Source organism: Engystomops pustulosus, chromosome 5 (genome assembly GCF_040894005.1).
Source record: "Engystomops pustulosus chromosome 5, aEngPut4.maternal, whole genome shotgun sequence".
NCBI classification, from domain to species: domain Eukaryota; kingdom Metazoa; phylum Chordata; class Amphibia; order Anura; family Leptodactylidae; genus Engystomops; species Engystomops pustulosus.
Window position 1 is genome coordinate 7,982,684 of NC_092415.1, and position 25,628 is coordinate 8,008,311.

The 25,628-nt window shown below is 46.6% G+C and overlaps 1 protein-coding gene across 22 annotated transcripts in view; it reads left to right on the forward strand.

The window, feature by feature from the left end:
- Positions 1–25,628, forward strand: part of PTK2 (protein tyrosine kinase 2) — a 154,625-nt gene that overhangs the window by 49,041 nt on the left and 79,956 nt on the right. For all 22 annotated transcript variants that reach the window (XM_072151115.1, XM_072151113.1, XM_072151114.1 and 19 more), the window contains 4 exons: positions 12,136–12,362; positions 14,754–14,920; positions 17,998–18,085; positions 24,593–24,672. In XM_072151115.1, coding sequence (XP_072007216.1) covers positions 12,168–12,362; positions 14,754–14,920; positions 17,998–18,085; positions 24,593–24,672 — 530 coding nt within the window. In that variant the 5' untranslated portion in view covers positions 12,136–12,167. The remainder of the gene's footprint in view (positions 1–12,135; positions 12,363–14,753; positions 14,921–17,997; positions 18,086–24,592; positions 24,673–25,628) is intronic.

Sequence of the window (25,628 nt, forward strand, 5' to 3'; positions counted from 1 at the left end):
TACCCTATTCTAAACTTGGCTATATTCACTATTTATAAAGAGAAACATCATATTCAGAGATTGGGGAGGGGGTTAAGAAACTGCATGTCAGAAGCAGAATAGTGAGTGCAGCTCTGGAGTATAGTACATGATGTAACTCAGGATCAGTACAGGATAAGTAATGTCATGTATGTACACAGTGACTGCACCAGCAGCAGAATAGTGAGTGCAGCTCTGGAGTATAATACAGGATGTAACTCAGGATCAGTACAGGATAAGTAATGTCATGTATGTACACAGTGACTGCACCAGCAGCAGAATAGTGAGTGCAGCTCTGGAGTATAATACAGGATGTAACTCAGGATCAGTACAGGATAAGTAATGTCATGTATGTACACAGTGACTGCACCAGCAGCAGAATAGTGAGTGCAGCTCTGGGGTATAATACAGGATGTAACTCAGGATCAGTACAGGATAAGTAATGTCATGTATGTACACAGTGACTGCACCAGCAACAGAATAGTGAGTGCAGCTCTGGGGTATAATACAGGATGTAACTCAGCATCAGTACAGGATAAGTAATGTCATGTATGTACACAGTGACTGCACCAGCAGCAGAATAGTGAGTGCAGCTCTGGAGTATAATACAGGATGTAACTCAGGATCAGTACAGGATAAGTAATGTCATGTATGTACACAGTGACTGCACCAGCAGCAGAATAGTGAGTGCAGCTCTGGTGTATAATACAGGATGTAACTCAGGATCAGTACAGGATAAGTAATGTCATGTATGTACACAGTGACTGCACCAGCAGCAGAATAGTGAGTGCAGCTCTGGGGTATAATACAGGATGTAACTCAGGATCAGTACAGGATAAGTAATGTCATGTATGTACACAGTGACTGCACCAACAGCAGAATAGTGAGTGCAGCTCTGGAGTATAATACAGGATGTAACTCAGGATCAGTACAGGATAAGTAATGTCATGTATGTACACAGTGACTGCACCAACAGCAGAATAGTGAGTGCAGCTCTGGAGTATAATACAGGATGTAACTCAGGATCAGTACAGGATAAGTAATGTCATGTATGTACACAGTGACTGCACCAGCAGCAGAACAGTGAGTGCAGCTCTGGGGTATAATACAGGATGTAATTTCTGATAACTGGTGTGTGGTGGTATTGGAGGTGTATACAGTTGTGTAGTATGAGATACATCGGTAGCAGAAGCTTATTCCGGCCGCTACCTTTGTGCGATGCCTTGTCCTCGGGGACTGGGGTGGGTGCAGGGGTTAAGTAGCGGTGCGGTTTACGGGAGGCCTCTCCAGCAGTTGCTTATTTTGGATCCCTGTCCATAGGAGGATCTGTGTAACCGGCTCAGATGTTTGTTTTATGCCTTCACGTTCAGTCCAACCTCATTTTCTCTCAACACTTCTTTTGTGAGGACGGATGAATTATGGTCTGTTTATCTACTGGTTTTATCCCGCTGTGATCAGAGGAGCGGCAAAACCTGGAGGACGCACAACCCCAATGACGGGAAGGTTTAAAGGGGAACTCCAGCAGTAGAGGACAAACCTCGCTGCCCTGTCTGTATCTGTCATGTAAAATTATTCCATTTATTTAGTTTCTTTACATTATGGAAATATACGTGCTATGGACATTGTCCTCTCCACCTCCCCCCCCTGTCCGCCTCTTCTCTGTGCCGCAGCCTATGGTGAATGTAGGGCGATCGCCTATTGGTCCCAGTAACCCAAGAACCTCCTGTCTAGTGAGATCTCGACCTGTTAGTCCGGAGGGGGGCAGCGTCTTGCATCCAGGGTCCTCTCCTAATAATGAGGGTCCTGCACTGTTATCCCAGGCCCCGTGTTACCCATAACCTTGTGTGATCTTAGTACTGATGGAGCCTGATCTCTACTTCTCCCTCAGGGATATTATATGGTACACGGTGGCGCAGGGCAAATCTTTGGCTTCTGTGTCCATCCCTGTCGCCTGACCTAGAGGACGGCTGATCATGGGGTCAGAGGTCCTGGGATTTCTCATGGTGTTAGGACCTCCGACCACCGGAGGTGCTAGAGATCAAAGAGTTACAGCCTTGGAGTCAGATACTGGAAGTCCCTGATAATAAAATAGATTCCCCTTTCTCTCAACCAGAATGTGTCTTCTATTTAGGCAGATCCTGGTGTGATATTCCCTGGTATCCCCGGTGGCTGGAGCTGCTATTCCTGAGCCTGGTGGAGCAGCGCTGACATTTTCACAGTGATTCCCGGCTGCGCTGGCGTCCTGGCTGCCATTTCTCATTTCCAGGACGGCTCTGATTAATTCTGTTCCCGTTGTCCCCGGCTCCCACCCCCCACTCCATCCCATGTTTGTATAGGGCCGTGTGTAACAGCTGCTGAGGCAGGCACAGAGGTGACAGATACACAGCCGCAGGATACCAGGGGCTTGTAAAGCTGCAGTGGTGCGTCGCTGTGTGTCCTGGGCTCAGGGTATCTCACTGGCAGATTGGAATATTGTAGTAATAATTTCTGCTACCTGTGTTATTCTGCATTCCCTACTTGCCAATATTAACAAGATGGCCACATGTTTGCCCTCCCCAGTGATTGCTTGTTATGTGTGTTTGCACTAGATTGGACACCACTCACACATTGCCTGCACGGATTGGCGCACATTAGTTTGGTCACATATTTTTACAAGATCCACTCCATAGAAGCTAATGCATAAAAGAACACTATGCAATCCACTAGTGGAGCTCAAGAGATTACAACAAAATGTGTATATACAGCCACCACTAGGGGGAGCTCAGGGGATTACTACATACTGTATATACAGCCTCCACTAGGGAAAGCTCAGGAGATTACTACATACTGTATATACAGCCACCACTAGGGGGAGCTCAGGAGATTACTACATACTGTATATACAGCCACCACTAGGGGAAGCTCAGGAGATTACTACACACTTTATATACAGCCACTACTAGGAGGAGCTCAGGAGATTACTACATATTATATATACAGCCACCACTAGGAGGAGCTCAGGAGATTACTATATACTGTATATACATCACCACTAGTGGGAGCTCAGGAGATTACTACATACTGTATATACAGCCACCACTAGGAGGAGCTCAGGAGATTACTATATACTGTATATACATCACCACTAGTGGGAGCTCAGGAGATTACTACATACTGTATATACAGCCACCACTAGTGGGAGCTCAGGAGATTACTACTTACTGTATATACAGCCATCACTAGGAGGAGCTCAGGAGATTACTACATACTGTATATACAGCCATCACTAGGAGGAGCTCAGGAGATTAGTACATACTGTATATACAGCCACCACTAGGAGGAGCTCAGGAGATTAGTACATACTGTATATACAGCCACCACTAGGAGGAGCTCAGGAGATTAGTACATACTGTATATACAGCCACCACTAGGAGGAGCTCAGGAGATTACTACATACTGTATATACAGCCACCACTAGGAGGAGCTCAGGAGATTACTACATACTGTATATACAGCCACCACTAGGGGGAGCTCAGGATATTACTACATACTGTATATACAGCCACCACTAGGGGGAGCTCAGGAGATTACTACATACTGTATATACAGACACCACTAGGGGGAGCTCAGGAGATTACTATATACTGTATATACAGCCATCACTAGGAGGAACTCAGGAGATTACTACATACTGTATATACAACCACCATTAGGAGGAGCTCCGGAGATTACTACATACTGTATATACAGCCACCACTAGGGGGAGCTCAGGAGATTACTACATACTGTATATACAGCCACCACTAGGAGGAGCTCAGGAGATTACTACATACTGTATATACAGCCACCACTAGGGGGAGCTCAGGATATTACTACATACTGTATATACAGCCACCGCTAGGGAGAGCTCAGGAGATTACTACATACTGTATATACAGCCACCACTAGGGGGAGCTCAGGAGATTACTACATACTGTATATACAGCCACCACTAGGGGGAGCTCAGGAGATTACTACATACTGTATATATAACCACCACTAGGAGGAGCTCAGGAGATTACTACATACTGTATATACACCACCGCTAGGGAGAGCTCAGGAGATTACTACATACTGTATATACAGCCACCACTAGGAGGAACTCAGGAGATTACTACATACTGTATATACAGCCACCACTAGGAGGAGCTCAGGAGATTACTACATACTGTATATACAGCCACCACTAGGAGGAGCTCAGGAGATTACTACATACTGTATATACAGCCACCACTAGGAGGAGCTCAGGAGATTACTACATACTGTATATACAGCCATCACTAGGAGGAGCTCAGGAGATTACTACATACTGTATATACAGCCAGCACCAGGGGGAGCTCAGAGGATATTTGCATACATTGAATTGTTGACTGTCCTATAAACAAAAATGGCTGCACTTTTTATGGTCAGCACCAGGAGCGCAGAGAGGAGCGTGTGCTTCACCCTTTGTCTAGTGGCCATCACCGCAGAGTGATATGTAGGAGCTGCGTTTGCTCACCATAAGCGGATAGTCCAGGGTCGTCCTGTGCGGGGCAGACAGTCGCTCACATATGGAGAAAGCCGCCTCTCGGGGCAGCTGTGACCGTATATACTGACCATATGGAGAGGACCTGGGGTCTTGTTATTAGTAGTTGATACATTGTAGCTCTCTGTTGTTCTGCAACTGAGACTTTTTCAGCTTCTGGGGATAAGTGTAAGATTTGTCATCTATATATACGTGTGTGTGTGTGTATGTGTATATATGTATAGTGTGTATATTGTGTATATGTGTATATTGTGTGTGTGTGTGTGTGTGTGTATGTGTATATATGTATAGTGTGTATATTGTGTATATGTGTATATTGTGTGTGTGTATATAATATGTTGCAGTGATGTGTGGGACGTTTCTGTATCATCTTCTTGTTTGTGAGTCTATTGATTTCATACATAAGCCCCCCTCCTATCCCCTCCTTCCTTGCCCCCCTGAGACCTGGCCGGGGTGCACTAATACCCCGGGTGGAGGGGTATGAAATATTAATGCCGCCCTATACATGTGTCAGTGCGTTGTGTACATCTGCCTGACAACCTTACATCCTCCCGGCACCATTAGGCTGCATTAACTCTTTAATCCTCATCCCTATGGAGGGTCCTAGTGTTGTGCACTTGTCAGATAGGATTATAGCGGCCTCCAGGGTAATCCCACAAATCCCTGTTGTCATGGCAACAGATCACTGACCCCCTTGTGATACTGCACGTAAACTTGTGACCCGCATCATGGGGGGGGGGCTCGCTAGGGATCATGTGATGCAGAGGATCCTCCGGGTTGTTTTATATGACTTTTATATCTATTTGTTCCATCTGATTTAATTAAAAGTCATGTCTCGGCCACGAACTCGTGAACTTGTGTGGGGTTAAACCGCTGCCTAATGTAATGTTGCTGATACACTGTGACGGACCCTCTCCAGCTGTGTGAGCAGGACTAGATCCTGACTGGTTTGTGGATGTTTTTCACAAAGTTTTTTGTTTGCAACTGTGAATGTTGTTAGTAGCAGCAGGACTGTGAGATATGAATTAATAATCCAGGACTGTGGCTTCTACAAGACCACTGGGGGGAGTGTCCTCGCACTGCTGTGCTCTGTGCTCTCTGCAGCCAGTGTTATGTAATGTCACTTGAGAGATGTGTAATCAGACCTCACACTGCTGTGCTCTGTGCTCTCTGCAGCCAGTGTTATGTATTGTCCCTGGAGAGATGTGTAATCAGACCTCACGCTGCTGTGCTCTGTGCTCTCTGCAGCCAGTGTTATGGAATGTCACTGGAGAGATGTATAATCAGACCTCTCACTGCTGTGCTCTGTGCTCTCTGCAGCCAGTGTTATGTATTGTCCCTGGAGAGATGTGTAATCAGACCTCACGCTGCTGTGCTCTGTGCTCTCTGCAGCCAGTGTTATGTATTGTCCCTGGAGAGATGTGTAATCAGACCTCACACTGCTGTGCTCTGTGCTCTCTGCAGCCAGTGTTATGTATTGTCCCTGGAGAGATGTGTAATCAGACCTCACACTGCTGTGCTCTGTGCTCTCTGCAGCCAGTGTTATGTATTGTCCCTGGAGAGATGTGTAATCAGACCTCACACTGCTGTGCTCTGTGCTCTCTGCAGCTGGTGTTATATCTATTGTCCCTGGAGAGATGTGTAATCAGACCTCACACTGCTGTGCTCTGTGCTCTCTGCAGCTGGTGTTATATCTATTGTCCCTGGAGAGATGTGTAATCAGACCTCACACTGCTGTGCTCCCTGCAGCCAGTGTTATGTATTGTCCCTGGAGAGATGTGTAATCAGACCTCACACTGCTGTGTTTTGTGCTCTCTGTAGCCAGTGTTATGTATTGTCCCTGGAGAGTTGTATAATCAGACCTCTCACTGCTGTGCTCTGTGCTCTCTGCAGCCAGTGTTATGTATTGTCCCTGGAGAGATGTGTAATCAGACCTCACACTGCTGTGCTCTGTGCTCTCTGCAGCCAGTGTTATGTATTGTCCCTGGAGAGATGTGTAATCAGACCTCACACTGCTGTGCTCTGTGCTCTCTGCAGCCAGTGTTATGTATTGTCCCTGGAGAGATGTGTAATCAGACCTCACACTGCTGTGCTCTGTGCTCTCTGCAGCCAGTGTTATGTATTGTCCCTGGAGAGATGTGTAATCAGACCTCACACTGCTGTGCTCTGTGCTCTCTGCAGCTGGTGTTATATCTATTGTCCCTGGAGAGATGTGTAATCAGACCTCACACTGCTGTGCTCTGTGCTCTCTGCAGCTGGTGTTATATCTATTGTCCCTGGAGAGATGTGTAATCAGACCTTTGTGCATATTTTATAGTAGCAACAAGACTGTGAAATACTCCAGGATTGGAGGATTTATCCAAGTGCACTGTGGGTGTGACACTGCTGTGCCAGGTGATGCTTCTGCAGAGCCCCATTAGTCGGTTTTTTGCATGTTTTCAGTCAGTTTGCTACAGCTTTTACTAAGCAATAGAGGGGGAAAACTGGGAAGCAGCAGTGTGGGGACACAGCAGTGTGAGGATATCCTCCTCCCCCAGGACAGAACTACAGCAATGGAATATGAATCCATATTTCACAGTTCTGCTGCTACTAACATAATACACAAATGTACAATTACCCATCTCTCCAGGGACAAAACCTACTGAAAGGTTCCCTTTTAAGAAACTTTTGTAATTCAACATTCTCCCTTTTGTGTATATGGCTCTGTCACACATCTATATGTTTCTATGGTAACAGACTACAAACAAACCCTGGGTAGTCTGATCCTACTGATTTTGGTTGCAGTCCTGAGTATTAATGAAATTCATGGTGGCCTACAGTGGGGAGGAGCCTTGGGAGGAGTGACCCCTGTCATGGGGCGGTCATGGGCCTAGCGTAGAGGTGACCCCACGGCACAGGTGTAGGTGCTTTCCTTCCTGAATGATGGGAACTCCAGTAGATTTTGCGGTCCTTGGTTTTTCCGTGTGACCCGGTGACTTCATGAGAACATGGCCCCAGGGATCTCCACACACACAAACCATTCATTCAGCAGGGGACCTGTCAGAATTAGGAGATTAACCCTAGCACTGCCAGGACTTGGGAGGCGCCTCAGAGCCCCAGCCAGAGGCAACGGGTGGACATTCCTGGGAGTCACCAGACCAAAGCCCCTGGTTATTGGTCCACAAGTACAGGAGGGGCCTGGTCCAGTTTGATACTAGTTGGGTTTTGGGAGATGTCCTTAGAATAGGTGACAAATATCAGATTGGTAGGGGTCAGTCTTCCAGAGCACCCTTGACATGGTGGCCAAGGCTAACGCCCTCCATACGGGTGACTGATACCAGACCTATGGGGTGCGTGGCCCTCTAAATCTGCCTCCTGCAGTGGCGGCTGTGACATCACAATCCCCGGCCTCGTCCATCGCTCTCCCAGTGTTACTGACCTGACAGGCAGAGCTGGAATTTCCTTTTTCGTGTCATTACACGCCTGTGACTGCCTCACACATGATCCTGATATTGCCTGGAGCAGGCGGGCGGTGACCCGGGCACCCTCTGCACCCTGCCCTGACACCCGCTCTCCATGACTCATCACATGCTGCAGGTTTCCCTTTCCGTCACGCTAGATCTCCGATAATCCAGGGATAATAAATATGAATAGGAGATTCCCCCTCCATCCTGTATACATTTATTACTGAGATCTCTGCTTGCTGTCAGTGAACGTGAACACTCCTTTAATTCAACTGGGCGCTTGTTACTGTTGAATCCTCTGTGATTCCAGACTGATACATTGTAACAAACTATCATGTGATCTGTCCTGGTGAACCGAAGATGAAACTGTTGCAAATTTATGTTTTTTAAAGGGGTTGGCACAAGATTTGATGTGAATTTTTATGCATCAGTGATGCTAGAGGCAGACATATTGTAGCACTGGCAGCCTATGAAGGGATGGCACTACATGTACCAGCATGCCCGCCACGCCAGAAGCCGTTCCTCAGATTACTAGGCTGCAGATCCCATCGTCCAGGACGGCTGCACCAATCCCTGATGTGCTGCAGTATTATAGGGGACGGTCACTAATTCCATTCATGTAACTTTGTGTGAAAGCTGCAACTTAAAGGAGAGGTCCATTTATCGCAGCCCCCTGGTGGTGAAGCCAATTTCTGGGATGTTCCTGGTTCACATGAACTGCAGTTGTGTAGAATGGATGAGCCCTTTAAGTGACTGATGAAACTTGTCTGACCATGTGATGAAGTTAGGACAGGACTGTATGTGTCGGGCTTAGGCTGAAGTAGCAGGATTATGCAGCAGCACAGAGTATTTCAGCACTCACCTTTTTGGATGCTGGCAATAGCTTGTTACATTGTAACAGCAGCACAGAGTATTTTATGTGAATCTGCTGATGTTGGAGAAGCTTACGGAGTGAGTGTCACACGGTGATGGGAGTAGGGCCTGAGCTTCCTAGCAGCACAGAGTATTTCAGGAAGGCAGCTACACATTATGTAATGAGTGGCCTCTCACCAGCAGCACAGAGTATTTCAGGAACGGCAGCTACACATTATGTAATGAGTGGCCTCTCACCAGCAGCACAGAGTATTTCAGGAAGGCAGCTACACATTATGTAATGAGTGGCCTCTCACCAGCAGCACAGAGTATTTCAGGAAGGCAGCTACACATTATGTAATGAGTGGCCTCTCACCAGCAGCACAGAGTATTTCAGGAACGGCAGCTACACATTATGTAATGAGTGGCCTCTCACCAGCAGCACAGAGTATTTCAGGAAGGCAGCTACACATTATGTAATGAGTGGCCTCTCACCAGCAGCACAGAGTATTTCAGGAAGGCAGCTACACATTATGTAATGAGTGGCCTCTCACCCGCAGCACAGAGTATTTCAGGAAGGCAGCTACACATTATGTAATGAGTGGCCTCTCACCAGCAGCACAGAGTATTTCAGGAACGGCAGCTACACATTATGTAATGAGTGGCCTCTCACCAGCAGCACAGAGTATTTCAGGAAGGCAGCTACACATTATGTAATGAGTGGCCTCTCACCAGCAGCACAGAGTATTTCAGGAAGGCAGCTACACATTATGTAATGAGTGGCCTCTCACCAGCAGCACAGAGTATTTCAGGACAGTTTATTTAGAACTTTTCTTCTGAAACTTTGTAGGAAAGTTGTTCCTGGATGAATGTTCGGTGTCGCGGTGACGGGCGAGCGATTATTAGTAGAAGTAGGTCAGTCCCCAGAAGAGGTGCAGCGCAGTGTGGACGGATAATGAAGCCTTTCAAACCCCCCCCCCCCCCCTCCCGCGTCTCCCTCTGGAAGGTGCCTACTTGTTTTAATCAGTCTAAATTCATTAGCCCTGTGCAGTAGGAAGCAGTGACAGGGAAGGCTCGGAGAATGGAGGGGGGCCAACTAGGGCGCTGCGCTAAATGGAAGTCATCAGCCAGAAGGTTTTACAATATCAGGTGTCCGTCCTCTGTTATCCCTCCTGGAAATCTCTATACGTTCCATTGTGAGGGTCAGCTGTGAGAGCGGGTTCTCTAGACCGTCTAATGGCCCGTGCTGGTTCTCTGACGTCCCACAGAAGTAGAGAACAGGACGCAGCTCCGTCCTTGGCCACCATGACATCTATGGGACCGGGATGTAACCACTGGTACAGAGAAGATCATATCAATGTATCGACACAACCCCTTTAATGCACAGTTACTCATTCCAGGAGGAATAACAGAGGAGCAACACAATCTAAAATTCTTAGAAAAGATCATTTGGCAACGGAATGGAAATTGGATGTTTTTGTAAGTCGGACATGGGTGTGAATGGGAGTCGTTATAGTCACTGACAGCAAGCAGGGTTCTATAAATATTAAGTCTGTTAGAATGTAGCAGAGCCCATTAAGGCCACGTCTACATTTAGGGGACTGTCTACAACAGGGGTAGGGAACCTATGACTCGGGAGCCAGATATGGCTCTTTTGTTGGCTGCATCTGGCTCTTAGACAGCTGTGGCTACCTATCTACTTGGGGGCATGTGCTGTGGCTACCTATCTGGTAGCCGCCAGTCTTTATAGGAACCCGGGAAGTGGGCAGCGCCAATCAGCAGGGCACTGGCCCCTTAAATCTGTGAGTGTCTGCGCGCTGGCCACCCAGGACGGGAGCCGGAAAGTGGTGGGTTGAGTGAGCTCGGAAAGGGGCGCTGCCACGGAGAGGGGCACTGGTGTGCCTGTGATCCGAGACCTAGATCGCAGGCGCACCCGTGACACTGGGACTACCTATCTACTGGGGGGCATGTGCATATGGTACGCCTCTTACAAAATAACATTTTAAAAATGTGGCGTTCATGGCTCTCTCAGCCAAAAAGGTTCCTGACCCCTGGTCTACAAGGTGAGACTCGCCCTCCAGTTCTTGTACATGGACCCGGGTCATTATAGAACCCTTTATTCCTCTGCTGTTGGTTCTGTACAGCTCTGAGGGTCCGGTTATGTCTATATCCTGCAGAATAATGGATCTGTGCCATCCTCGTCTCGCATCGCAGGCCGGACCTCCAGATGGCAGGGGATTTAGGACCCCACATTAGAGTAATCCTTGGCTCGCGCTTGCCGTTTATTTCTTCTGTTCCTGGCGATGAGAAGAGAAAATCTCTGGTTTCTGAAGAACAAATAAATAATCAGAAATAGATTCTCAGCGACCGGATGTCCGGCCGCTGCTCAGACCTGCAACATATTCTACTGTAGTCCCATACATTGTCATTGTGAGGCTTGTGGCGTTAGCTGGAGGTCTATGGGTTATAGTCGCAGCAGTGTGAACAGAGTCCAATACCATTTATACAAGATAGAATCTGCCTACAGAGGGGACACACATGCTACAGCCTTCCCATCGATGCCTCAGTATCATCAATATGATCAGTGTGTCATAGGTGTACGGCCTTAAAGGGATTGTCCAGGATGGTTCTGAAGCAGCCTTCTTCTTCCCTGGTTCATTTTCCTTGAAATTAACAGAGTTGAACTGTAATTTCTAGTCACAGACTGTGTGACGCTATTACTTTATCACTATAATTAGGACCTCCATGTTGGGGATCCCTGCTTGCTGTCATTGAATGGATGAAATCCTCTGCAGACCTTTTCTACATTGTAGATGAGGCATCGGCCCAAAATCCTGAACCATTCTGGGATCTGTATTGGAAATATTTAGGCCCCAGGAGATTTCCTAGACTTCTACATTGTGCCAGACCCTCTGCTGTGTGTGCAGAACCTCTTTATCCCTCGTTGTCTGAGTAGAGGTGACGGCTCTCAGTATCGGCGCCCGCAGACAGTGGTGACATTCATCCCCCTTGTCAGGATGTAATAACCCGAGTGCGCTGTATAATACGCTCCATCTCCAGGCGTGAGGTTTCCTGCAGAGCGTTGCGTCTCGATGAGGCTTGAACGTTGGAGATATGTGGCTCCCAGCAAGGACGTGTCCAGCACATGACGTGACTAGACAAACCATAATCTCCTGCTCAGGGGAAACCATGTAGATTTAACCCCTTCTGCTTTGTCCATTGCTTAGTCTTCCATACACCTCTTAGTCGTCTGTTAACCCTTGGTTTTGTCTCTTGCAGAATATGACCGACACTTAGCATCCAGTAAGAGTATGGCTGCGGCTTACCTGGACCCCAACCTAAATCACACGCCAAGTTCTAACGCCAAGTCTCGCCTGAGCGCCGGCATGGAGCGATCCCCAGGGACCATCGAAAGAGTCTTAAAAGTCTTCCACTTCTTCGAAACGAACAGTGAGCCTGCAACGTGGGCGAGCAACATCCGGCACGGAGACGCTACCGACGTCAGGGTAAGCGTGTTAGCATGCTCCATTCACTGCCAAAGCTGCATTCAGGACTTGAGAGCAATGCATCATGGGGTTATGATAAATCAGCCAGTCCAACAAAATTTTCATGCAGCTTTGTGTGTGACACGAGTGGATTAAAGAACAGTTACAATTTTTCCTGTAGAGTTTACACGTACACAAGTAGACAATTTATATAAGACCAGACCCAAACCCCCGCCCGCAGCCACAAAAGCTTACTTACCTCCAACTTCTTCTACACTTTGATGCGGTCACGTGATGTCATAATGTATGTGCACGGGCAGAAAGAAAATAAGCTGGAGGTAAGTATACAGTTGTTGGTTGTTTTTTAGGGGGCTCTGCTGTGGACATTTTATTGGTGGAACATTTTGTTAGCGAGGGGAGGCTGCCGGACACTTTGTTAGCGAGGGGAGGCTGCCGGACACTTTGTTAGCGAGGGGAGGCTGCCGGACACTTTGTTAGCGAGGGGAGGCTGCCGGACACTTTGTTAGCGAGGGGAGGCTGCCGGACACTTTGTTAGCGAGGGGAGGCTGCCGGACACTTTGTTAGCGAGGGGAGGCTGCTGGACACTTTGTTAGCGAGGGGAGGCTGCCGGACACTTTGTTAGCGAGGGGAGGCTGCCGGACACTTTGTTAGCGAGGGGAGGCTGCCGGGCACTTTGTTAGCGAGGGGAGGCTGCCGGACACTTTGTTAGCGAGGGGAGGCTGCCCTAGGCTTATACTCGAGTCAATAACTATTCCCAGTTTCCCAGGCATCTTGACTAATACTTGACAACAGTAAGTATATTTCTTTCCTCTTAGTGAAAAGGCCAAAGACAATATTAGAAGTGTGTGGGGGCTGTAGAAAAAAGGGGTGTTATATTTTTTCTTTTTTCCCTTCTCTTATAGACAGACCACAGTAAATGCAGCACTATCAGGAGGGGCTACATACAGGGGCAGCTGCAGGAAAGGGGGGTATTTTAGACCATGGGCTGCTGGAAATGGCACATTATATGGGTTGGGGAGCAATTTATTCCACTGTATAGACCATTAATATCAGTCCTGAGTGATTTGGAATAGATAATGATTTGGGAAAGCCGGGTTTCTGGCTCTCTAGCTTATTGTGGCTTCCTTGGATACATCCTTCATTAGATCGGTGGTTCGGTTTTCCTCTACCTTGGGATCCTGCAATTTTTTGGGGGCTTCCCCATCCCATGGAAGTGAATGAGCAGATGCTACATTTGTATGCAGCACTTGTGGGACCCTGTCTTCATGATCGCTGGAGGTCCTGTGGAAAATGGAGGAGTGCCTTTTAGGAGGTGCAACCCATTTAAAGGTAGTCCAATGGGTGTGTCCCCAATGGGGCTCGCAATCTAATCAGAATACCAGTATGTTTCTCATTAGTGAGAATGGTCCCAGAATGGTCTGGTTTTTTTTGATTGGTTGAGGTACCAGCTGTCGGACCCTCACCAATGATTTTTGAATAACTTGAAAAGTTGTTACAACCCCTTTAAGAACTAGAAAGTGGTTTAGAGGGTTTAAAGTGGGGTGTCTGGGGCTTGTCTGCTTTCTCCCAGAAATGGAGCCACGTTTGTTTATTGTATTGTTACTCAGGTTCTTTGCTTTGCAATTAAATGGCATTGAGCCGCAGTACCAGACACAACCTTTGGAGAGGGGTGGCGCTGTGTATATATAATCCATTTCATCATCCCTTTTAAAAGGTTTTGGGATGTGCGGTAAAAAGGGGAAAGCCTTTGCCCTGGATTTGTGTACGTCTTCCCTTTTGTAGGTTGTAGCAATGGTGATAAAATCTTATGACAGCAGGAGCCGGATAGCGTCTACCGCCCCCTGTTGTCCTCTCGTCAGCTATAAACATGATTTATGTCCTTGGGGGCTCTGATAGCCGTGTAATATCTCTCCCCTAGCCACCCGTCGTCCCGTCTCTTGTTGTCTGCTGCGCTGAATTCTTTCACGTTTATTCTGTCGTGTTTCCAATGAAAACTCAAGGCCGCGCTCATTGGGCTCCGCTTCATACTGCGCGCAGCCTCTCAAAATAGTAACCGGCTCCCCAGATGGGGCAGGAGCTGTCTGGAAGACTGGGCTTACAAGGTCAGCGAGGGGATGGGTAGCCGGTCTCATCCCTATTGTTGTATTATACTCCAGAGCTGTATTCATAGTTCTGCAGGCTTCACAGATAAAATCTCCCATAATGCCCTGCTTGTTCAGTGTCTGCACACAGTGTATATCCTTCTTTAGTGATTTATAATCTCCTATTTAGAGGTGATAAATATGGATTGTGGGACAACCCCTTTAAGGGCGAATGCATTTGTCATGTGGCTTGTCTCTGCGATCGGTAATAAGAAATATTAAGAGTGTTTTATTTTTAATTTTTTTACAGGGAATAATCCAGAAGATTGTAGACAGTCACAAAGTGAAATGCGTCTCCTCGTACGGATTACGCCTTAGTCACCTGCGCTCGGAGGAGGTTCACTGGCTGCACCCGGATATGGGGGTGTCTCACATCCGAGAGAAGTACGAGCAATCCCACCCCCCAGAGGAGTGGAAGTAAGTGTCGTGTACCGCTGCTGCCATGTCATCCATAGGGATTAGGTGCCCTGTGACGTTGTGTCCGCCATCGCGGGTCCTTGTTATGATTTACACCGTGGACTTTCCATTCATTCTCCTCCTGTTGTTTTATTGTTGGTTTTTCATATTCTCTGTTCTCCTCCCCCCAAAAACCAGAAATCTAAGGCTATAATGAGACTAGATTGTGAGCTCCTGTGATCAGGGGCTGATCTCATTATGATCTATGGGCTACTGGATGTTATGAATGTAGTTCTCTAGTTATGGGGATATATATACTGTTTTATATTCAATTAAAAGGGACCTGTCACCAGGGACCCCATTTTCAATAAAGACGAGCTACAGAAGCCCATTACAGCTGCATTGTAAATATGTCTTCTTTCTCTAAGCATTTGCATTACAATATAATTGTGTGTTATAACTTAACTTGCACCCTGACAGAATCCTCTGTGTAGTCCCAAGGGTTGGGCTTTGGTTTGGATGCATTTCAAAAAACATGTGACTTGTCTGTGCTGCAGACGCCTCAGCTCTTGGCCCCCACCTTTGTGTTACTATACAGCGCCTCCCTCCTGCTCCCTCAGAGGTAACAGCCTGGTGAGCCGACATCAGTGAGGGAGGGAGGAGCTGGACAGGAGCACAAAGGTGGGGGCTGAGAGCTGTGGAGTCTGCAGCACAAAGGTGGTAGCTGAGAGCTGAGGAGTCTGCAGCACAGAGAACTCACATGTTGTTCTTTAAAATGCATCCAAATCAAAGCCCAACACCTGGGACTACACATAGGATTCTCAGGGTGTATGGTAAGTTATAACATACAATTATATTGCAAATGCTTAGAGTAGGCAGATAGACAGATGTGCACTGCAGGTGTGATGGGCTTCTGTAACCTGTGAAAATGAGGTCCCTGGTGACAGGTTCCCTTTAATAGATGGTTTCTAATCATGGCCTGGTATTTTGAATAAAAATCAAATTTGCACAGATCCCCCATTTAAAATCATGAATATTTATCAAGCAAAACAAAAACTGTTTCTCTATTACTGGTTGGAGATTCACAAAGTGTTTTCTTTGTGTTCTGGTCTAATGCAAATATAGAGTTTGCTTGATAAGAAAGCAGCGATCGTAGGGTCAGACTACACAGGGTATGTTTGTAGTCTGTTATCACAGAGACCCAATGGTTTGCATAGGAGCTGTATACAGAGAAACAATCTGCAATATAAAGGCTGAGACGTGTAATATTCGTGCTTTTCTGTAAGCACCTGTCTACGTGTATCCCAGGGCTCCTAAATAATTCCTTTTCATGTGGTTATAGAGCTCATTGGCTGGTATAGATAACATTTCCCATCAGCCCTTTGTGTTGTCAGTCTCTGGACGGCGCTGGGCAGTAGGAGATGTAATTCATGTCATCGCTGAGGATCCCTTTAATCAATGTCTTTGTTGTTACTGACAGGCCGGATCATGTTGGGGAGGGGGGTACATGTTGTAGGGGGGTAGTTGCTTTGAAGAAATGTCACTTTTGGAGGAATATAAAATAATAATATTCAGCAGCTTGGTTTCTTTTGTTATATGAGAATCGTGTAAGTTTGTTTTATTAAAAGCAGCACAGAGCGTTTCAGGAGAGGGATGTGCCTTGCGTGCTAGTGATGGGAAATCCGGCTCTTCTTAGTGATCTGGCTTATTAGGCTCCGCTCACAAAGAAGAGCTGGCTCTTCCGGCTCCTGAACGGCTTTCTATTAAATATATAATAGGGAGCCGCAGGCCAGTCAATCACCCCTTCGGGTATCTTATTGTATTCGGTTAAAGGGGGAGTGGTGAGCCGGTTAGGGGCGCGGTTAAGTGAGCCATGGGCTCACGTCATTCGCGAACGAGAACCGGCTCTTGGAGCTGGCTTGTTTGCGAATGACCCATCTCTAACTGGAGCAGTGTCTTCATATGATGAGGGTATCCAGCAGCACAGAGCGTTACAGGAGAGTTTATGCAAGATTATAGAATGAAAGTTGTTTAGTAAACTGCAGGCAGCATGTTATAGAGCAGGAGGAGCTTAGCACAGTATACATAGTGTCCTATCTGCAGGCAGCATGTTATACTGCAGGAGATGCTCAGCACAGTATAGTGTCCTATCTGCAGGCAGCATGTTATAGAGCAGGAGGAGCCTAGCACAGTATTCATAGTGTCCTATCCTCAGGCAGCATGTTATAGTGCAGGAGGGGCTGAGCAGATTGTACATAGTGTCCTATCTGGAGGCAGCATGTTATACAGCAGGAGAAGCTTAGCACAGTATACATAGTGCTCTATCTGCAGGCAGCATGTTATAGAGCAGGAGATGCTCAGCAGATTATACATAGTGTCCTATCCTCAGGCAGCATGTTATAGAGCAGGAGGAGCTGAGCAGATTGTGCATAGTGTCCTATCTGCAGGCAGCATGTTATAGAGCAGGAGGAGCTGAGCAGATTGTACATAGTGTCCTATCTGCAGGCAGCATGTTATGGGGCAGGAGGAGCTGAGCAGATTGTACATAGTGTCCTATCTGCAGGCAGCATGTTATAGAGCAAGAGCAGCAGGGCAGATGTACATGGTGTCCTTCTCCATCCACATACACTGCGCTATAGTTGTACTCAGTCTAGACAGTCCTGGAAGAGGATAACATCCTGCACGACTTAGACTCTTATTTGTGTTGGATTCTCCCTTAGGCGCAGGATTTTATCGCCAGGAACACGCTTCCACTACTGGGGTTGTCTGGTCTCAGGTTGGGGTTCTGGCCTCTCTTACGTCCCTTCCTTAATCTACCTGCTATAACGGAACAAGAAAACATAAATGAAAAAAGTTGAGGCCTGCCGGATACATTGTAACAAACCATCCGCTCATTATTTGAGCTGCTTAGGCAATTTAGGTTACGGAAGATTATTCTTTAATTCAAAAACCTTACAACTTCCGCCACACGTTGTATGTGGTCTGACTGCTCTCCCTGTGTCACATCTGTAGTACCACATACATCCTGTGGGCAGCTGTGGCGCCGTGGTATTGTGGCTCCTCTCACTAATACTTTTTATTTGCATCTGTGTTCCCAGGTACGAGCTGAGAATTCGATATTTGCCCAAAGGGTTTCTGAGCCAATTCACAGAGGACAAGCCCACCCTGAACTTCTTCTACCAGCAGGTAAGTGACTGCCCAACTCCTGTAATGGGGAATGGTCACCCCCAGCGCCGTGTACCACACTACTGCCTGTAGGTATTTGCTTTCCATGACTGCCCCCCACCCCGGCAATTTTCCATTGACCTTTTATAGAAATGGCAATTAATTATTTGAGCTTTCTCTCAAATATCAGACCAGACATAATCCTCTACCCTTAAAGGGGTTGTGCTTGTTTTGGCATTTTGAGTTGCATCCCCCCCTCCTCTTATAGATCCGCAGGCCCCGGGCAGAGGTGTGTAATTCTCTGTAATGTAGGGTAACACGGGGACGGATGATGGTCACCGTTACAGTAATAACACTATGTATTATCATTACTGGAATGGAAGAGGGTGATTGATCACTGATCATATACCAGTCCTCCGGAGGACAGCAGTGTCCCCAGCTCGGGGGTCTTGGATGATTTTGGTATCTATAGAATATCTGAACGTCACTCTTATTGGCAGTGATATTAATGGTGTCCCCTATGTGGCTCAAAGGGGTTTTCCGTGTTACCGATGGCCTCTGCATAGAATTTCTCACCCCCTAATGAGCGAATCACTGTAAATCTACCTGTAAAGGGAATGAAATTGTAACAAAACCTCAGCTAAGAGCAGCAGCATCTGTGTACATGTTATTTCCTCTGAATAGGAACAGTAAGGGAGATTTATAGACCAGTGTTTTTATATCTTGGGCCGTGTGATCGTCTGGACCAGGTCCCGGGCTGAGCTGTTCTGCCTTTGATTTCTGCTGAAATGTTATGTAAAATTCATTGCATCACCCCTTTAATATTGGGGCTTATTGTGGAATGGGTCAGGAGTGAATTGGGTCAGGTGGGGGGGGGGGCACAGAGGTGGTGTATATGGCACAGAATACACAGTAAATGTTCACAATGGGGGGAGGGGGGGGTCAGGGGACTGAAGGCGCATTGTCCCCTCTCTGCGTAGTGACAGGTTCACGACCGTCCAATGTCATTACCAGCAGCCGGGGAAGTTGTTTTCCCTGTGACTCATGGGAATAAGGTGTGAGAACCAAGGCCGGGCTGATAACGGGGAGGAAATTCACACATTTCCCAAAAACAGCCCCATAGGCCGTCACTCAGAGGCTGCGCTGTCCCTGGCGTGTGATACCATCCAGCTCTCCCAGTCTATGTAATCAGCATTGCCCTATACGTGGGCAGATTCACTATAGTCGAGTCCCCGGGCGGCTGTAATTACGGAGCGTTGGCTTCAGAGGGGCAGCGCCCTGTAATTACCCTGTGAGGAGGGGGCAGGAGGCTAAATATGGGTCACTGCAAAGTCCCAACTACAAGGTGCAGCAGCCTGTGCGAGGAGAGGGGGTGGCAGATGGTAGGTGACCCCCATCCCGCAGCTGCCGGGCTCTTTGTGCCACGACGCCTGGATTCGCCACATTCAGCATTTTTCAGTTTCTATATTTTTTTACTGCATCTGTATCTAGCATCCGAGCGTGGGGGGGGGGGATTTCTACAAAATAGAAAGTTAGTCTTCCATGATTAGACTATGGATTGTATCTTCTGCCGTGCGATACCAGGTCACAACACTAGGGGGGCGTTTCATCTCTACAATCTCTGAGATTCTACTTGCTATTTGCTGCTGTACTTCCCCTTTAAGAAGCGGCAGCACAAAGGTCTGTGACGTTATGTGTATATTTATATAACAATCCCAGGTGACATTCCCAGAAATGTCATCCGGAATAAAACGATCCCCGCGTCGTGTAACGGGGGCACCTGCACTCCCTGCAGGCGGAGGGGATGCAGCGCGGTAGTAGCGGTCACGCTCTGCTACATCATTATAGATAAAGCCTCAGAGCCAGGAGGATTATGGGTCCATTATTACTTTACATGGCACCGTCCTGCCCAGATACAACCTGCAAAACCCATTAACCAGTGTTTAGGGTCACCGCGTATCCATCTGCTGTAATGGTTAAGACCCCAGTAGAGAGGTTTGTGTTCTGCAGCGCCTCTACAGGGGGGAGGATATATGACATTTATTATATTACATAAGTAGCATTATCTGTGTAATGTAAGAGAATGATGTGAGATGTGCGCAGTCATGGATGCAGTGTAGAGACTGCAGGGGGGTAAGGAGTCAATTCAGGAGTTCCTAACTTCAGTTCTCTAGCATCTAAAGCAGTGCTTGGTGTCATATTAAAGCTAAGAATCACATCTTTCAGGTCCCATCAGGCTTGTGTTTCTATGATCTACAGAACCGGAGATAAAGGGTCTGATGGGAGAGCGCTGTGCTCGGCAATTTCCATCAGCTCCATAGAGATTGATGGAGCAGAACGGTCATGCGCGGCCGTCTGCTCCATTAACTTGACGGGGACGATGGACCCCTCGTTTTCACGATCTGTGGAGGTCTACTCTCAGCACTGAGGCCCCCACTGATCAGCAGGTTAGGCCTTATCCGGTGGATAGGGCCTAACTTTCGTTCGTGGGAAAACCCCTTTAAGATATTGGGTAAATGTCGCCATACGGTGCAGATATAAAGGACTGGTATCTGCAGGGCTATGTGTTACTAGGGAGGGGGTGATGGCGGCATATGGCAGCTAGGGGCAGCAGCTGGAGGGATGAAGTGTGGGGTCAGCATTGTCCTATATGCTGATAATAAAACAGATGCAGGTGCCATGTCTGTGGGGGAGGGGAGAGGCCGACCCTGCAGACGCCTGGATTTATTCCCTGGCAAAGAACAGGCTTCACACCTCATCCATGGTCATTGATTGGGTTATATCATGGCAAACAGAAAGGAACTCAAAGCACAGAGGAAAGATACAGAACTTCACTGACAATAATTGGAAAACAGTCCTGCTGCTACTAACATCTTGCACAAAGGTCTGATAAGTTTAAAAGCCTTGATAGCTGTGGTGCAAGGCATTTTAGACAGTGTTTTTGTCGCAAAACCACCAGAATTGTGGCGCAAGTGCGTTAATAAATCCCCCCCTTACATCTTAACAACTACACTCACCGGCCACTTTATTAGGTACACCATGCTAGTAACGGGTTGGACCCCCTTTTGCCTCAGAACTGCCTCAATTCTTCGTGGCATAGATACAACAAGGTGCTGGAAGCTCCTCAGAGATTTTGCTCCATAGTGACATGATGGCATCACACAGTTGCCGCAGATTTGTCGGCTGCACATCCATGATGCGAATCTCCCGTTCCACCACATCCCAAAGATGCTCTATTGGATTGAGATCTGGTGACTGTGGAGGCCATTTGTGTCCAGTGACCTCATTGTCATGTTCAAGAAACCAGTCTGAGATGATTCCAGCTTTATGACCTGGCGCATTATCCTGCTGAAAGTAGCCATCAGATGTTACAGGGTACATTGTGCTCATAAAGGGATGGACATGGGCAGCAACAACACTCAGGTAGGCTGTGGCGTTGTACCAAGGGGCCCAAAGACACCATGACACCACCACCACCAGCCTGACCCGCTGATACAAGGCAGGATGGATCCATGACACCACCACCACCAGCCTGAGCCGCTGATACAAGGCAGGAGGGATCCATGACACCACCACCACCAGCCTGAGCCGCTGATACAAGGCAGGATGGATCCATGACACCACCACCACCAGCCTGAGCCGCTGATACAAGGCAGGAGGGATCCATGACATCACCACCACCAGCCTGAGCCGCTGATACAAGGCAGGATGGATCCGTGCTTTCATGTTGTTGTACCAAATTCTGACCCTACCATCCGAATGTCGCAGCAGAAATCGAGACTCATCAGACCAGGCAACGTTTTTCCAATCTTCTACTGTCCAATTTCGATGAGCTTGTGCAAATTGTAGCCTCAGTTTCCTGTTCTTAGCTGAAAGGAGTGGCACCCGGTGGGGTCTTCTGCTGCTGTAGCCCATCTGCCTCAAAGTTGGACATACTGTGCGTTCAGAGATGCTCTTCTGCCTACCTTGGTTGTAACGGGGGGGCGATTTGAGTCACTGTTGCCTTTCTATCAGCTCGAACCAGTCTGCCCATTCTCCTCTGACCTCTGGCATCAACAAGGCATTTCCGCCCACAGAACTGCCGCTCACTGGATGTTTTTTCTTTTTCGGACCATTCTCTGCAAACCCTAGAGATGGTTGTGCGTGAAAATCCCAGTAGATCAGCAGTTTCTGAAATACTCAGACCAGCCCTTCTGGCACCAACAACCATGCCACGTTCAAAGGCCACAAATCACCTTTCTTCCCCATACTGATGCTCGGGAGAACTGCAGGAGATTGTCTTGACCATGTCTACATGCCTAAATGCACTGCCGCCATGTGATTGGCTGATTAGAAATTAAGTGTTAACGAGCAGTTGGACAGGTGCACCTAATAAAGTGGCCGGTGAGTGTATATGGTCACTTACAGTTACTTTATATCCAGTCTTAAAACATCTGTTTGCCCAAGTAATTTATTATGTAACTCAATACACAAATATCCATCCGTAAATACACGATCATATGTCAAAAAATATTGAATTCATATGACAAAGACACTAAAAACACTTAAAAACACCCGCTGTGGAATTCAGTAATAAAAGTGGGAGGTTTCTTTGAATATGTGATGTAGTGTTAATTGATTAGAGCAGTCGTACGTCACCCATGGATCTCGTTTGCGTGTGTCTTTTTGGGTGTACGGCCCGGCACTGGTCTGTTTATAAGAACCCATCATTATTAATAAGCTTATATGAAGTCTCAGTAACTGTGGATATTGCCCATCAGAGAATTCTATACATTGGTGGATATTGATGGACAGTGATTGACTTGTATATACATAGGCGAAGGTTAAGCTCCAAATCTATTGTACCACAAGATGTTGTGCATATGATTTGAGGCCAGGATAAGGTGTTGGTTCTGTTGTGTTAGAACTCTAGAACTTTATCTGTATTACTATGTATTATAAATAGAAGGTATACAGAGAGTATAATCTCATGACGACATTAGGGCAAGATGATCGTTAGTATATTATTATTTTATTTATTAGCCCTGCGCAATTTTTATTCGTTTTTATTGTTTTAATAATAGTCACTTACCGTATATACTCTAGTCTAAGCCGGTCGAGTATAAGCCTAGTATATAGCCTGCCAGTATATAGCTTGGCCCCAGCGTACGGCCTGGCCGGCCGGCCCCCTATAGCACACACTATGATGTCAGCAAGCGGCCAACTGCATGGTGCTTGCGACAGAACCGCATGGACACACAGAGTCGGGGCATCGCCAAAGAGAACCTGCAGGGGATATTGGAAAGGTGAATACAGGAGGTCCCCTACTTAAGAACACTCAACTTACAGACGACCCCTAGTTACAGACGGACCTCTGGATATTGGTAATTTACTGTACTTTAGTCCTAGGCCACAATAATCAGCTATAACAGTTATCACAGGCGTCTGTAATGAAGCTTTAGTGTTAGTCCTGATTTTTATGACAACCAAACATTTTTAAAATCCAATTGTCACAGAGACCAAAAAAGTTCTGGCTGGGATTACAATGATAAAATATACAGTTCCGACTTACATACAAACTCGACTTAAGAACAAACCTACAGACCCTATCTTGTATGTAACCCGGGGACTGCCTGTACAGGGGTTTTTTTGTGTGTGTGGTTTTTTTTTTCATACACTTCATAAGCTAAGTTGCGGTATTTCAGCACATTTCTGGTGCAGAAAAACTTGACTTCTACTTAAGTGTATATGGTAGTGCAACACTAGTCATTTATCTTTACAATCATAAAATATAACAGTTCCGACTTGCATACAAATTCAGCTTAAGTACAAACCTACCGTAAGTAACCTATCTGGTGTGTAACCTGGGGACTGTCTGTATAATGGATTTCTATGTAATATTATGCTACTAAGAACATACACAAAGGTATGATTGGTCACTGCAGTCTGTGTGGTCACACCTGCTGACAGGTTCCCTTGGCCTGCAGGCATTGTGTAGATTTCGCAAAAACTTTCGGCTATGAGAATTGTTTTTCCGGTTGTATTCTCCTAGTTGCTTAACCCCTTATGTGATTGAAGGAGCCCTGACTGTAAGGTGCGTGGTCAGAATTATGCCCCTTGTGACCATGGGGCGGCGCTAACCTAAGAGCATTATTGGCTTATTTTTTATTTGTCTGGGGTCAGACCTGTATGATATGACTGGGTGGGGGGCTTCGGCTTTGCTGTCTATTCATAGAGTCACAATAGCGACTTGTGGAATCTCACACTAAGATATATTTGTGTGACTGCATCATTGACTCCCATCTCTTCTCATAATAATTACTATACCTATGCTCCAACATGGAATACCTATGATGGGGAAATGCATTTTGATACAAAGTCTTGTGGATGACTGCTGCAGAACTACAACCCCCAGCATGCCCATTAGTGAGGGTCCTGCAGCTATAGAGGCATGCTGGGGGTTGTAGTTATTAGGAGTAGCTAGACTCTCCAAAATCTGTATTCCTGAGACCCCTCTTCTTCTAACCTATGGTTCCCTCTGTCTCGCAGGTGAAAAATGACTACATGTCGGAGATGGCGGACCAAGTGGACCAGGAAATTGCCTTGAAGCTCGGCTGTCTGGAAATCCGGTAATATCCTGCATGTACATGTTACATATATATATTATATAAATGGCTCCTCCGCTGGTATTTACATAACTAATGATATTCCCTTATCTCCGCCTCACCACATGCAGTAACTTCATGTTTCCTCCATGGGGCGCTCTACACTGCATGAGGAAATAACTACACTAGGCCCATATTTGTGTCAGATATTTATCACATGGTAAAGGGGCCTGATGAGCAAAATGTTGTAAAAAGCTACAGCTCATTACTCCCCGAGGAGGAAAATGCAAAACTTAATTGCTGCTAATTGACTGCCCATGATTAAGTGTCCTGAGGTGTAAGGAATTATACAGTAACTCAGCCCAGAATCACAATTTCATCTTCTACTGCCTTAATTAGGACACATCCTGGAATATTATAGCAGCTGATCTTCACTTACATCATGTCTTGTACTCTAGTCACACCCAGAGCTGCAGTGACAGTCAAGCTTATTCTCATTAACAAACAAATATTGTTACATTAACATTTATTTATATGACAAAAACTGGAAACCTTTACTTCCCAATGGGTACAAGAGTATAACTAGTACTGTATAATACTGCCCCCTATTTACAAGAATATAACTACTATAATACTGCCCCCTATGTACAGGAATATAACTACTATAATACTGCCCCTATGTACAAGAATATAACTACTGTAATACTGCCCCCTATGTACAGGAATATAACTACTATAATACTGCCCCCTATGTACAAGAATATAACTACTATAATACTGCCCCCTATGTACAGGAATATAACTACTATAATACTGCTCCCTATGTACAGGAATATAACTACTATAATACTGCTCCCTATGTACAAGAATATAACTACTATAATACTGCCCCTCATGTACAAGAATATAACTACTATAATACTGCCCCCTATGTACAGGAATATAACTACTATAATACTACCCCCTATGTACAGGAATAT